This window comes from Benincasa hispida, chromosome 8, assembly GCF_027475165.1.
Source record: "Benincasa hispida cultivar pf3 chromosome 8, pf3_genome.v1.1, whole genome shotgun sequence".
Lineage (NCBI taxonomy): Eukaryota > Viridiplantae > Streptophyta > Magnoliopsida > Cucurbitales > Cucurbitaceae > Benincasa > Benincasa hispida.
The window spans coordinates 44,930,873-44,945,208 of record NC_143485.1 but is presented as its reverse complement, the minus strand read 5'-3'; the positions used below and the strand labels follow the sequence as shown (position 1 = coordinate 44,945,208).

At 28.8% G+C, this 14,336-nt stretch overlaps 1 protein-coding gene across 7 annotated transcripts; it reads left to right on the top strand.

Moving 5' to 3' along the window:
* The first annotated feature begins 1,372 nt into the window (after positions 1-1,372).
* On the top strand, positions 1,373-5,891 carry LOC120069329 (protein FAR-RED IMPAIRED RESPONSE 1). 7 transcript variants are annotated; one of them, XM_039021066.2, is made up of 7 exons: positions 1,373-1,488; positions 2,141-2,958; positions 3,082-4,437; positions 4,678-4,740; positions 5,190-5,264; positions 5,363-5,431; positions 5,521-5,891. In XM_039021066.2, the coding sequence occupies exons 2-7, from the start codon at positions 2,242-2,244 to the stop codon at positions 5,560-5,562; spliced, it is 2,322 nt and encodes a 773-aa protein (XP_038876994.1). In that variant the 5' UTR covers positions 1,373-1,488; positions 2,141-2,241; the 3' UTR covers positions 5,563-5,891. The 7 variants fall into 7 exon arrangements, 5 of the variants coding, with proteins under 5 accessions (XP_038876994.1, XP_038876992.1, XP_038876993.1 ...); XM_039021064.2 differs by having other exon boundaries at positions 2,216-4,437; XM_039021065.2 differs by having other exon boundaries at positions 2,141-4,437; positions 5,190-5,255.
* Positions 5,892-14,336: the final 8,445 nt, after the last annotated feature.

The window sequence follows — 14,336 nt, the reverse complement described above, 5'->3', positions numbered from 1 at the left end:
TGTCCCGACGCTCCGAAGATTGTTTCACGTGTGCACATGCCCAAGGCGTCGTAGCATTGGTTGGTACTACGCCAAAAGGGTAGTAGCACCACGACATTTCGACGATGTTTATAAATATCATATTTTTGTTTTATGTTAATTATCTAGCCGACACACGATTTCTCTATATTTTTATTCCTTCATTTTCCTCTTCGATGTGCAATAATGCTTGGAAACTTCTCCCCATTGATTAGGAGGACGATTCTTAGCTATGGTAAGTAGTTATAGCTTGCGGTTAGAAGATTTTCCCCTTTTAGATTAACTTATGATACTTGTTCTTCATTCGAACTTCGTTATACCATTGTTTCTAGATTTTCACTCTTGAATGAACTGTCTATTGATAATTTTAATTATGATTTGTTTGATAAACTACTATTGACATCATATTTACTAATTTACCCTACATGATAAGTGAGCTATTGTAAACGATGTTATAAAAGTTCTGAGAGATATTTGTAGACGATGTTAGAAAAGTTTATGGCATGACTATATATGGAGAGAGGTCAAATAACAACCTCAATGTCGGTGTAAGCTATTGTAGGTGATGCCAAGAAAGATTAAGACATAACGGTTGAAAATCACAATTTTATCAATACTATGATACTCGTTACACAAATTCACATGAGCAAGTATATTAACTCCACCACAATCATTTGACAAACAACGGATTTGCCATATCAAATGTTTATAAAAAAAAAGTAAGTAATAAGTACAGAGGTTATAATGAGATTCACAAAAATAGGCTATTTTGTTCAAATACGAAATCAAACTCTTGAATTACGTACGTCACAATAAAATACATTTTAAAAATAAAAGTCAAAATTTATTGTTCAAACATATATTCTACGTGAACTAAAACAATGTTGATCAGCCCAAAATCTGATTTTATTTCAAGATTATGTTTTCACAATTATTGATTTAAATTTATCACAAATCCACATAGTTTTACTTTAATTAAAAATTTCCATATAATATATATTTTTTCGTCGTACAATCAATCCTATAAAGAATAAACCTTACAAGATATACGCTTGCAAAAGTCAATATCATACCCTATGCATCAATCAACAATATTCGTAGACTCAAAATCATAGTTCAAATATGGTTTTTTTCCCTTCGAAATCCCTATTGAAAGTTACTATAAATCAGGATGGATTTACTCCAAGTCATATACTATATTCCACATGGTAGTAGAATTAATCCTAATTCCCATAGTAAATAAACTTTGAGAAGATATGCCCTTGAAAGTTCACAGTTCAGACCAAACAAAGTAGGCCCAAATAACCTTTTGGGCCATCGCTGCTATAAGCGAGTAACAAAAAATTCCAAATGCGAGTATTTCATTGTCTTTCGTGCCCTAACCTCCAAAACTGCGAATCAAGAATTCCTATACTCGCTCCCAAACCACAGTATCTTCCTTTGAGTTTTCGAGTAACCAATAAAACAGCCGTGAGTTTCTCTAAGAACTGATTTTATCTTCATTTCTATCATTTTCAGTTTCTGGGTTTATTTCTAGAGACTAATCTCCTCAGCTGCTACTTCCTATTACTTCATTTCTTATGTTCTTTTCAGCGCTAGCTTATGTATTTCATCTCCTATCAAAGAAAAATTACGATTTAAGTTTAAAGTTCACACTAGTTAGAAATTCACGTTTAAAGTAAGTTTGAAGTAGTTAAATCACTTTTAATGGTATGATTATGTGTTTAAATGTGCATAATCAAACGTTAAATTGATTTTGAAGGATTAAAAATCTATGTTTCAATATGATTTTAAATTTTGTGATTTAAACCATATCAATCACTCTCAAACGTACCTTCGCCCTTTGAAATGTTTTGTTATGAGAAACGTTGTTTAAAACAATCGAGTAACTGCTCTGCACATTGCACATCCAGATGTCATTTACTGAATTTGTTTTGTGATATGTTATATCATGTCTCTGTGACATTCTAAATGGCATTTGGTGTGAAATTTTGAACTTTGTTCCATTGTGTCTTGTCATCAAAGTGACCCACTTGCCCATTGCTGAATTAGAGGTATTTACTCTTTTGAAATACCTCCATTGTCAATTATTTTTAACAAATACAACCATATCTTGATTCAGGTGTATTTTCAAAATAGTTAGACTCGAAAGGGAAGTGTATATTAATGTAAGTTTATGTTCTATTCATCAAGACAGATCTTGAACAGCTGTGAGAGCTAAATATGGATAATAATTCGGTGCAATGTGGCAAAGAAATTTGTACTAGAGATGGCATAGATGGTTCTTCTCACATGGTGGGAAAAGAGAATACAGGACCAATTGTCAATATAGAGATGCCAGAATATATGAACATAGCATACTCTCAGAATGTTCTCAACTCGAAGTCTTTCAAAACCATAGAGCCTCGTGAAGGAATGGAATTTGAATCGAAGGAGAATGCTTTAACATTCTACAAGGAATATGCCAAATCAGTCGGTTTTAATGTCATAATAAAGGCTAGTCGTAGGTCCAGAATATCTGGAAAATTTATTGATGCAAAATTTGCATGTACTAAATATGGAAATAAGAGGGAATCTGGTGTAGTTGAAGTTTCAGATCCTGTAACAAATTCAAATAATGACATAGGTATTCATGGGAAGAAAAAACGAGGTAGAATCAATCGCTCTTGGGAAAAAACTGATTGCAAGGCTTGCTTGCATGTCAAGAGATTGCAAAGTGGAAGATGGGCAATTCATAGTTTCATAAAGGAGCATAATCATGAAGTTTTACCTAATGAATCCAATTACTTTCGTGGTCACAGGAATTTAGAAGCTGGTAGCAGTAATACTGATGTCTTGCAGGGCAATAGAGCAAGAAGAAAAAGTAAGCTTTGTATGAAATCCAGGCAGTCTGGAGGTTGTACAATAGCTAAAAAGCAGAAGGTTGCTGTCACTGAGCAAGTACGTAAGTTGAAACATCTAGCTATAGATGAAGGAGATGTTCAAGTTATGTTAGACCAATTTGTTTGTATGCAAGATGAAAATCCTGACTTCTTTTACTCTATTGACCTGAATGAAAAGCAGTGTTTAAGGAATGTGTTCTGGGTTGATGCAAAAGGCAGACTTGATTATGCCAATTTTGCGGATGTGGTTTTCTTGGACACCACATATATTAAGAATGAGTATAGATTGCCATTTGCACCCTTTATAGGCGTTAATCATCATTTTCAGTTTGTTTTGATTGGATGCTCATTGGTTGCTGATGAGACCAAGTCTACATATGCTTGGCTGATGCGGTCATGGCTTAGAGCAATGCATAAATGTCCCCCTAAAGTGATCCTTACTGTACAAGATGAAGCCCTTAAGGAAGCCATTGTAGAGGAATTGCCTGATTCTTGTCATTGTTATTGTTTGTGGGACATTTATTGCAAGATTCCAGAAAGGCTTAGTCATGTAATGAGACGAGATGAAAATTTTATGTCGATGTTTGATGAGTGTGTTTTCAAGTCTTGGACAATTGAACAGTTTGAAAAACGGTGGCAAACAATTGTTGACAGATTTGAACTAAGTCATGACTCATGGTTTAAGTCGTTATATGCAGATCGCAGCCGATGGATACCTGCATATATGAAAAACATTTTTTTGGCAGGAATGTCTACACGCCAAAGGCCAGAAGGTATCAACTCTTTTCTTGATAAGTACATACAGAGAAGAACACCACTTAGGGAATTCTTGGACCAATATAGTAATTTAATACGAGATAAATTTGAAGAGGAAAGAAAAGCAGATTTTGAAACTTTTCATAAGCAGCCAGCATTAAAATCTCCATCTCCTTTTGGGAAGCAAATGGCTGCATTATACACACATACGGTATTTAAAAAATTTCAAGTGGAGGTTTTAGGAGTAGTTGCTTGTCATCCAAAAAAGGAAAGTGAAGATGGAGTGATAAAAGTTTACAGGGTTCAAGATTTTGAAGAGAGCCAAGACTTCCTCGTGGAGTGGAACGAAGCAACTTCAGATATCTCTTGTTTATGCCGTACATTTGAATTCAATGGTTACCTCTGTCGACATGTAATGATTGTTCTGCAAATCTCTGGCATACATAGCATTCCTTCTCAATATGTATTGACACGTTGGACAAGGGATGCAAAGAGTAGGCAAAAAACCAAGAAACAGTTGAATGTCGAGTTGAGAGTTCAACGGTATATCGATCTTTGTCAACAGGCGTTTAGATTGAGCGATGAAGGGTCTTTGTCCCATGAGAGTTATAACGTGGCGTTCAATGCTTTGGAAGAAGCTTTGAGGAAATGTGAGAGTCTGAGTGGCTCAATCCAACCGTCCACTGTAGTGCATAGTAGCCATGAATCAGAAGAAGTAAACCAGGGTAAGAACACTAATAATGTCAATAAAAAGAATACAACCACCAACATAAGAAGACAGGTAATTCAGTTTTCAGGCATTTTAAATGTTTACTAGATGACATTGTTTTCTAATCTAATTTATTTCAGCATTCATTTTCCACTTGTTTAGGATCGTTTTGAGCCACACATTATCAGTATCGGTATTGATGATGGCTGGCAACAATTGATCAGTTTATTTTTTTGTTTGCATCAGAACCTGCTCATATATGAGTTCTGAATTATTGCATTGGACTAATCGCATGTAACTTCTTGCTTGCAGGGACAATCAAATTCACAGACACTAGCCCTTCACTGCGCTGATGAACAGGAGGGCTTACAAGAGGTAGTATGGCTCACTCTCTTAGCCCTTTGACTATCTAAAATATTTGATATTGGTTAAATTTGTAGCATCTATATCCCTAGGAACAACTTCTGCATGGTAGGGTAAGACAAGATTCATGAGTTTTCTCCACTTTCCAATATGGGACCATTAATGTCTCTCAAGATGGTGCTACCTCTTAGGGCGCGCCATTCTTGGATTAGTCGGATCTCTTTCTTTGGATGAATGTCTATTTGGCCTTCATCATTTGATTTCCAGTCGTAGTCATGTATTTCAGACAAGAGAACTACTTTAGTGTACAAGTGCCCAAGGATAGTTGTTTGTGTTGTAATAGGGAAAAGTTAGCTCCATTGCTTCAAGTAACGCCGCGCATGTAATTGAATCTTACAACGTTTTTCCTTCATTTAGAATCTCCACCATCTAAATCTATCTTTCTTTTATTTATGTTGAAGGGACAACTTAACTCGATCACATCCATCAGTGACACTCGTTTCCAAGCGCAAAGAATGCAGGGAGTTGTAAGAGATGTTCGAAGTTTATCTGTTCCATAGACAATAATGATTGTGATTTATCAACATTTTCAATGACATTATTTGTTGAACACAAACAAAATCTCTACTTGTAGGGGCAATTGAACTTCAGGTCAAACTTTGTTTCGAATCGCTTCGACCTTCAGGTTGGCCCGCGTGATACGGTACAAGCATTGCCACTGTCATCTCTGTGTCTGTGTTGTATGTTCTTCATTGTTATGGTTTAATGTTCATGTGTGCACTTCTCTTGCAGGAACCATCTAGCGCGGGATCCATGGAGGTTCGTGGCATTTAATCCAAACAATTCAAGTGAAAATCTGTTTCCATAGCCGATCATCTAAGGTAGTATAACCATCTTTGGTGTAGATGATCGCATCGCAATGTGAAATATTGATATTCATAATTTCCGTTTATTGCTTGTCACACCATCATCTTTCAAATATGATGTGGGGTCCACCAGCATTACAAAATATTTGTAAAACAGAACACAAAACAAACTAAAGGGAGTATAGTACCGGTAGAAATAGAAATTTTATCGGGGTTAAATTAAAAAATAAGTGTATTTATAAATTGGTTGATTAAAAAAAGATCTACATGAACCTATATGAATCCTCCTTTCATTTATTACTTGTTAGTATCTTAGTTAAAATAGTGTTGGTTCCATGTAAGAAACACGAATACGGATACAAGACACATATATGAGACAACACAGACACAGTGACATATCATAATTTAAAAATTTAGAACATAGACATAGGAAAGACACATTTATTGAAGTAGATATCATTTTTATATGAGATTTTTTTTTAAAGAGGTATTGTAATTAAAATGTGGGGTGGGGGAATCGAATCTCAAGCCACGAGGTTGATAGTATGAACAATATATCAGTTGAGTTACGCTCTTGTTGATGCATTTATATATCATTTTTATATGAGAAAATTCAAAGCCAATGAGTTGATGCATTTATATGCTTTACCCAAAAAAAAAATGTTTGATGTATTTTGCTCACAACATTTATTAGTCTTATCATATATGTGTTTATTTAGTACTTAACAAGTGGTCATGCATGTCTAACAAAATGTTTGATCTACATTGACTTTGTGTAACTATTGTTTGATACAAATATGTTAATCAAACTAAAGTGACAGAGCTTCTTATGTGTCCACTAACATAAAAAAAAATATTTATAAGACAAAAAAAAATAGTGTGGACAAAGTGAAAGTATAGTACTCCGTAGTACTATAAATTTACGCATTCATTGCATCCAAAATTAAGTGCATTTATATATTCATTGATCATTATAAAGAAAGAAAGAAAAAAGTACTACGTGAATAATCACATCGATCCTTAGTATTTCAGCCATTGAAAATATGAATTGAATTACCAATAAAAACTATGGAATTATTATTTCACCCTCACGATAAATAATGCATTTTAATACATTTTATTATTAAAATCTATCTCTAATATCTAAAAGGACTATGGCAGGGAAATATTTGATTTCCCCCTTTTACGCATTTTAGTTGATGATCATTTGGATTTGATTTCTCCTTTTATGTATTCTAGTTGAATATTTGGATATCTTATGTAATTTCACATTTAAATCATTAAAAAAAAAATCTCTTTTTATCTCTAATATCTTCTCTACATTAAATTAAGACAGAAAATTGTAAAAATCATGTTTTATTCTCTAATTTCTGATTCATAAAAAAATAAAAAAAAGTCATATTTTATCTTTAACAATCTCTACTTCTCTATAAATAAATAATTTTTTTTTAAAAAAAATCACATTTTATCCTTTAATCTCTTATTCACGATTTTTTTAATCACATTTTATATCTAATATCTAAACATCATATGCTTTTTTTTTAAAAAAAAAAAAATCTCTAATAAACTCTACTATAAAGGATTGTAAAAAAAAATCAAATCAATTTATGATTTGATCTCTAAATTTTCTCTATATTTAGCTAATTTCAACATCTAATCATTCATCATATATCTTATCTCCCTTTTCTTTCTTTTTCTTTATTTTTTTTAATTTTTAATTTTGTTAACCAACTCTCTCTAATATTTTTGCTTTTTTCTTTTTTTAGGTAGAAATTTTGTTGTGGTTATTTTTTTAGTTTTGTCAATAGCAACATGTTCTCTAATGTTTCTTTTCCTTCATTAAGAAGTTTAATTTACATGTTGCAAATGTATCTTCTATCTACTATAGGAATATGTCATCTCTCTCTCCTTTATTTCTTTCTTTTTCAATTTTTTACTTTTCAATTTTGTAAAAACATATAGAGTATTTAATGTAACTTTTTTTTATATATGTTTTTGTAGTTTTTTTTTTTAATACACATAGCAGATTCGCCTATTGATCCTCACACAGGATAGAGAAAATATCTTACTTTTGAGATTCGAGAAATTTCTCGAAGTTCAAGCAATTGCTTTTAGAGGCCGACAAGGTGATAAGGAGAAGAGAGTGACTGCTTTAGTGTTTTGGTAAATTTTTCACGTTTTAGTTTTTGTGAATGCGCACTAATGCATTTAGGTGTTTATAGTAATTTTTACTATTTTTTTACATACTTTTTTTTTCTCTCTTTTCAAATTTGTTGTGTTATAGGGAAATTCTTATAAATAGCAAAATCTCAAAAATATTTATACTTTATAGCAAAAAGTTTTAAAAATGTTTGTACTTTTGAAAATTTTTGCTATAAAATATAAATATTTTTAAACATATTTTTATATTTAAAAAGACCCATTTATTGTAATGTAAGTACACACAAACATCAAAAATTGAAATTTTAAAATCAAGAAGAAGGTCGTTGCAAATCAAGAGATTGAGTTTTTAGGATTTATGTTTGGCATAGAAAAAAGTTATATTTTTGTTGAAATTAAAATAAGAAAAAATTGAAATTAGGAGGATAATCAAATCATCCTAATCAATTAAAAAATTAATATAAATACGATTATAACGAAAAAAAATAATACTACTTTGATTTAGTTTAATTTAAAGTTTAGAAGTAGGTCATCTAATAAAAAAAGTTTTTATAAAAATAAGAAAGGATTGTCACGGGTTTTTTTTTTAAATGGTTTAAATCAAAGTTTGAAATTAAGAAAATAATCAAGTCATCGAAATTAAAATTAAAAAAAATAGTCAAAAGATAATTATCAATAAATTTTAAAAAAATGTAGTACAAAATTAAGAGGATAATCAAATAATTCACATCCAAATATCAAATATATTTTTTTAACCAAGTGACCACAATTTTTTATAAAAATATACTATTATTATTATTATTATTGTTTATATTGGAGTTTGAAATTAGGAAGATCATCGAATCATCCCAATTAAAATAAAATCGATTTTATTTACTAAGATGATAATTATCACAAAATTGTTGTTCAAAAATAGTACAAAATAGTTTAGTTTATATATTATTCTATACATATTTAATTTATATATTATTTTATAATACATTTCATACTCAATTAGAATCACTTTTATTTTTCTTCACCCAACTTCCAAAATTTGTATAAATGTTTTTTCTGGATTGTTTTTTTTTAAATAAAAATATCTTCTTCATAAATTAAAGTTATGGTAATATTCAAAATTTATAATTAAGTTTATTTTAAAATTTTATACAACACGTGCAAAGCACCTAGTATCAAACTAGTACTATCTAAAAAGACTTGAGAAAAAACATTTGATTTTATTTTTGTCCCTATTAGTGCATGATCATTGGGATATCTTACTTAATTTCACATTTAAATCATTGAAAAATTTTCATTTTGTATTTATTATCTATTGCACATTAAAAATCATATTTTATCCTCTGATATCTTATTTACGAAAATATTTGTAATCACATTTTATCTTAATAATATCTAAAGTTAAATAAAGATAACAATTTTTTTAAAAAAAAATCAAATTTTATCCTCTCTTATTCACAATTTAAAAAAATCTATAACTAATAATCTCTACTTCATATTAATATAAAGAAAATTAAAATAAAATAAAATAAAAATATGATTTGATATCTAAATTTTCTCTATAAATAACTAATTTCAACATCTCATTTTCATTGAAAAAAAAAAACAATACTATCATAATACTAACTTTTTCCATTCATTATTTCATACGTCATTAAATGATTTATTAATAAATATTTTTATTTATTTCGTGGACCTCACATAATTCTTAAATGATATTATTGTGTCAAGTGGTGAATGGATACAGTATGAAAAAATCATGATACAAATTTCCCCTCATTTTCCATATGGTATCTCATCTCCCTTATCTTTTTTTTTTTTTGTAGAAATTTTGTTGTAGATATTTTTTTTTTTTTAAATGTTAATAGCAACATATTTCTCGATGTTTCTTTAACTTATTTTAAGAAGTTTGAATTATCTGTTAAGATATCACCCCTCTCTATTAATTAGCAAATGCCATTTTTTTTTCAATATTTATTGTCACTTTTCAATTTTGTAAAAACATATAGAGTGATTTGGTGTCTTTTTATGTGCTTCTATAATTTTCTTTTTTCATGTACTGGTTCACTGATTCTCACATACTAAAGAGTGTGGAGAAAAGACCTTACTTTTGAGGTTCAAGAAATTTCTCAAAATTCAAGCAATTTAAACGTCGACAAAGTGACATAGAAGAGAGTGATTGTTTTCATGTTTTATAGTTTTTTTCACGTTTTAATTTTCGTAAATGCGCACCAATGAGTTTAGAGGTTTTAATAATTTTATATTGTTCTTTTACATGCTCTTGTTCATTTTTTAGCTTTTGTTTATTTTTAATCTTTTCAAATTTGTTGTAAATATACACCCATTTATAAAAAAAATTGAAATAAAATTTAAAATGAAAAAGAAGATCATTACAAATCAGAAGAGAGATTAAGTTTTTTAGGATTTTCGTTTGCATAGAAAAATTATATTTGTGTTGAAATTATAATTTGAAAAAAAAAAAGAAGAAAGATTGAAAGTAAGAGGACAATGAAATACTTTTTTCAACTACAAAAATAATTATTAAAAATTGTATTAAAAAAACAAATATTTTATTTTAATTAAAACTCGAAATTAAAAGGGTAATCATATCATCTAAATCAATTAAAAATATATATGGAGATAAGATTATAACGAAATAATAATAATAATTTGCTTTAAATTAAAGTTTAAAATTAAGATAATAATCAAATCATCAAACCAAAATAAATTAGAAAAAAAATATTATGGCTTAATTTAAAGTTTAGAATTAGGAGGTCTATCAAAATATCCAATAAAAAAATTGTCACGGTATTTTTTTAAAATAAAATGGGTTGAATTTGAACCAAAGTTTGAAATTAACAAGATAATCGATCATCTAAAAAAAATTAACTAAGTGATTTTATCATAAAATTTAAGAAAATAAAATAAAAATAATTATTTTGGTTTAATTTAAAGTTTAAAAATACGTTGGTGATCAAATCGTCAAGTTAAAAAAAAGTATATAAAAAAATATTATCACTGTTTTTTAAAAAATCTTGGTCTAAATCAAAGTTTGAAATCAATAAGATAATTAAATCATCAAAATGAAAATAGAAAAAAAAAAATCACATTTGATCTTAACTAATACATACTCCATGTTAAATAAAGAATTTTTTGTTTTTCAAAAGATGACATTTTATCTCTAACGGAATTTTTTTTTAAAAAAAAAAAAAAAATCATATTTTATCACTAACTATTATATAGTTCACTTTAAGTGAAGGATTTTTTTTAAACATATTTTATCTCTAACTAATATATACTTTTCTAAATATAATTTAAGAAAATTACAATTCATCTCTAACTAATATCTTCTACACGTTAAATAAAGATTTTTTTTAAAAAAAAATCATTTTATCTCTAACGAATATCTAATTCACATTAAATAGATGAAACATTAAAAAAATCACATTTTTTTTTGCTTAAAGTACGTTATCATTTTTAAACATTTTTTTCTTATTATTTAATGTAAATTTTTTTTTTATTTCTTAATGTTTGTGTGAGATCGAGATTTAGATTGAATAATCTTTTCAACTCATACCTGTACATTGCATTTTCAAAGTTATAAAGCACGTGTAACGCACATAGTTTCGACTAGTTTTCACATATACACTGTGAACATATGATGAGAACTATAAATAACCTAAATGTTGATGTATAGCTTAGAAAAAAAAAAAAACATCGTATCCTTATCGTATTTATAGATTGACAAATTAAATTAAGGGCGGTTTTCAATTAACGGAAAATGAGTCAAATTATTTACAAATATAACAAAATATTACTATCTATCCGTGGTAGACTATGATAAACCGCCATAGTTTGTGATAAATTTTTATTGCTATCTATCATTGGTGATAGAAGTTATTGTAGTCTATCATAATCTATCACTAATAAACAGTGATATTTTGTTATATTTCAAAATATTTGGAGTGCTTTTATTATTTAAAATAATTACCCATAAACTAATATACTTTTAACGGTTTAAGAAAACAATTCATATCAATATTCGACATTTGAAAATACGTGTCCAAAAATTCAACAAACTTCGAAATATATTGACATGTAAATCAAAATAGTTTAATGAAGCAAACCATTAGTCATTTTCTATTGAAAAGAAGCGTGTAAAGTCATTTCCCGTTTATCAAAACACATGATGTGACATTAAAATTTTAAAATCTTTCGAGATAGGATTTACAGATCATTTTTTTACAGACAAATCGTAGTTTTTGCGTCTATCTCAAAAGAATCCACAATTTATCAATTTTTTTAAGAAAAAAGGGAAAAAAGTCACGTGTCGAAAAATAAATGAATAAATAAAAAGTATGTGTCACGTTGTCACGTTTTTTTTTTTTTTTTTTTTTTTGACAACCAATTCATGTTTTCATTTAAATATGATAGATGCGTATTTTCCATGACTATAGTATTGATGGAGAAACAAGAGAGGAAAAAAAAACTGATGGAGAAACAAGAGAGGAAAAAAAAACTATAATGAATAGATTGTTTTAAAATTGATAATCGAAATTTTTAGATGTTCGAAATTATTGATTTCTTAAAAATCATACGTTAGACATCCTTAAATAATCACATTTATTTTATAGGAATGTTTTTAAAGGTATTAAAAAATATTTGGATAACTATATTTATTTGATAGGATTTCTACTCGATAATGTCTTGAATTTATATAATGTTTCATAAATGCCATTACGATAATTTATTAATTTATAATTAATTAAATATAATTTGAACTTATATAACGTATTTGTTATTATTAATTTGAATTTCTTTTTAAATTAATATAGTTATGTTATTTCATTTGTTATTTTTCTCAACAAAATAACATATATTAATTTAAAATTGTTTATAAAATAAATATTAATTTGAATTTGAATTTGAAAATCTTTCTAGAAAATAACTACAATATAATCAAAGAGAGCAAAATACATAGTTCACGGTATAAAAAGAGGATGCCCTCAATAGGGGAATCCAGAAAACTCATGTTTCAGGAAGGCATCCAAAACTCCTGAAATACCCTCCGTATGAGCATTATGAGATGTCTAGGAATCTACAAATGCTCAGACATCTTATATTACCACAAAACAAATGCGTCAATCGGGATGCCTACTCTGTGGGAATATTAGATTCCCAAAAAACAAACAACATCTAAAGGAAAAGTTTGACCTAACATTAGAAAGCACACGTCTCAAACCCAGATATTTCAAGTTTATTTGCTAACCATTTGATTTTTTTTTTTTTTGTTTTTAATTTATAAAAATTAAGTCTATAAACAATCATAGCTCTAAATTTATTGGTTTGTTATTGAAGGAACTATATTCCTCGCGAAAGCGTGTGAACGTCATGCCACTGAAGATCAATTTTAGAAAACTCAAAACACAAAGAAATGAAACAGAGAAACCAGGATAAACATTCAAAATTATACAACATGCTTTACTAGAGAGAAAGAAGAATAGAATAACTTACCATGGTATATCTCATATTCACGTATTTCCTCTCTACGGATCACGAACAAAAAACTCTTCCCTTGAACCGGAATGATCACAAACACGACAAGTCACGTACTTGAGGACATGACCACTTGGATTTCTCGCTATATAGGATCGGTATAGCAATCCTAAAGGAGGATGAATAGGGTTTAAGTAAACTAATACTAAGTGGGCCCAATTAAACAAATTAATGTACTTTTTGCTAAACAATAATTTTATGCAAATAATTTCTATTTGAGTTAAATGAGAAATTAACAAACACTTTAAAACACTCTATTTAATTCTTATAAAAAGTTTGATACTGAATATAGAAATTTAAGGAAACCCAATCAAAATAAAACAATAAGTGTAATTAATTTAAAGAATAAATATTGCAACTAATTTAATGCAACAAACTATAATAACAAGTTAATTGCAAAATTAAATAGGAAAGGGACAGAGAAAAATAACATTGAAAATTTTACCGTGGTTTGGAATTCCTATTTCACTCCCCAAGACTTCTTCTTGGGTATTTGGATAGAACTTCCACCGACCCTTTTCACGGATTAGAGACAACCGCCTGTTGGATTGTATGTCCCAAAACTCACAGTTTGTAATATCAAACATGTTCTATTTGCAATAAAGACGTTATTGAAGTTTATTCAATAAAACTGCTATTGAATATGTAAATTGCACTTGTAAAGACTAACTCCAATAAACTAAGATTCGTGGCTATTACATGAATACTTGAACTTTATGTGGAGACATAGGAATGGATCAAGTTCGAGTAAATAACCAAAACGGTCAGGTTGGGTACCTTATATTGCAACACTATTGGATGCAACCTACTTTGTATCTAGTACAAAAGATGTGATCTTGAATCGTTCATGTAGAGACATGCAAGTGGGGCATCCTGCGCAAAAAATTTGTATAAGATCGGACCAAGAAATAAAGTCACTATTACTCAATAACGTTGTTTATTACTTAAGACTGACTATTTCAAATTGATGACCTAGGTAATTTGACCTTAATCCCAAGCTAACTATGAACTCATATTTATTCGAGATTATCC

Bases quoted from the DNA above. Each gene is read 5' to 3' on its own strand.
- LOC120069329 (XM_039021064.2), top strand. From the start codon at position 2,242: ATGGATAATAATTCGGTGCAATGTGGCAAAGAAATTTGTACTAGAGAT. The intron at 4,741-5,189 runs GTAGTATGGCTC...TTTATGTTGAAG, and splicing joins AACAGGAGGGCTTACAAGAG to GGACAACTTAACTCGATCAC. The intron at 5,265-5,362 runs GTTCGAAGTTTA...CTCTACTTGTAG, and splicing joins TGCAGGGAGTTGTAAGAGAT to GGGCAATTGAACTTCAGGTC.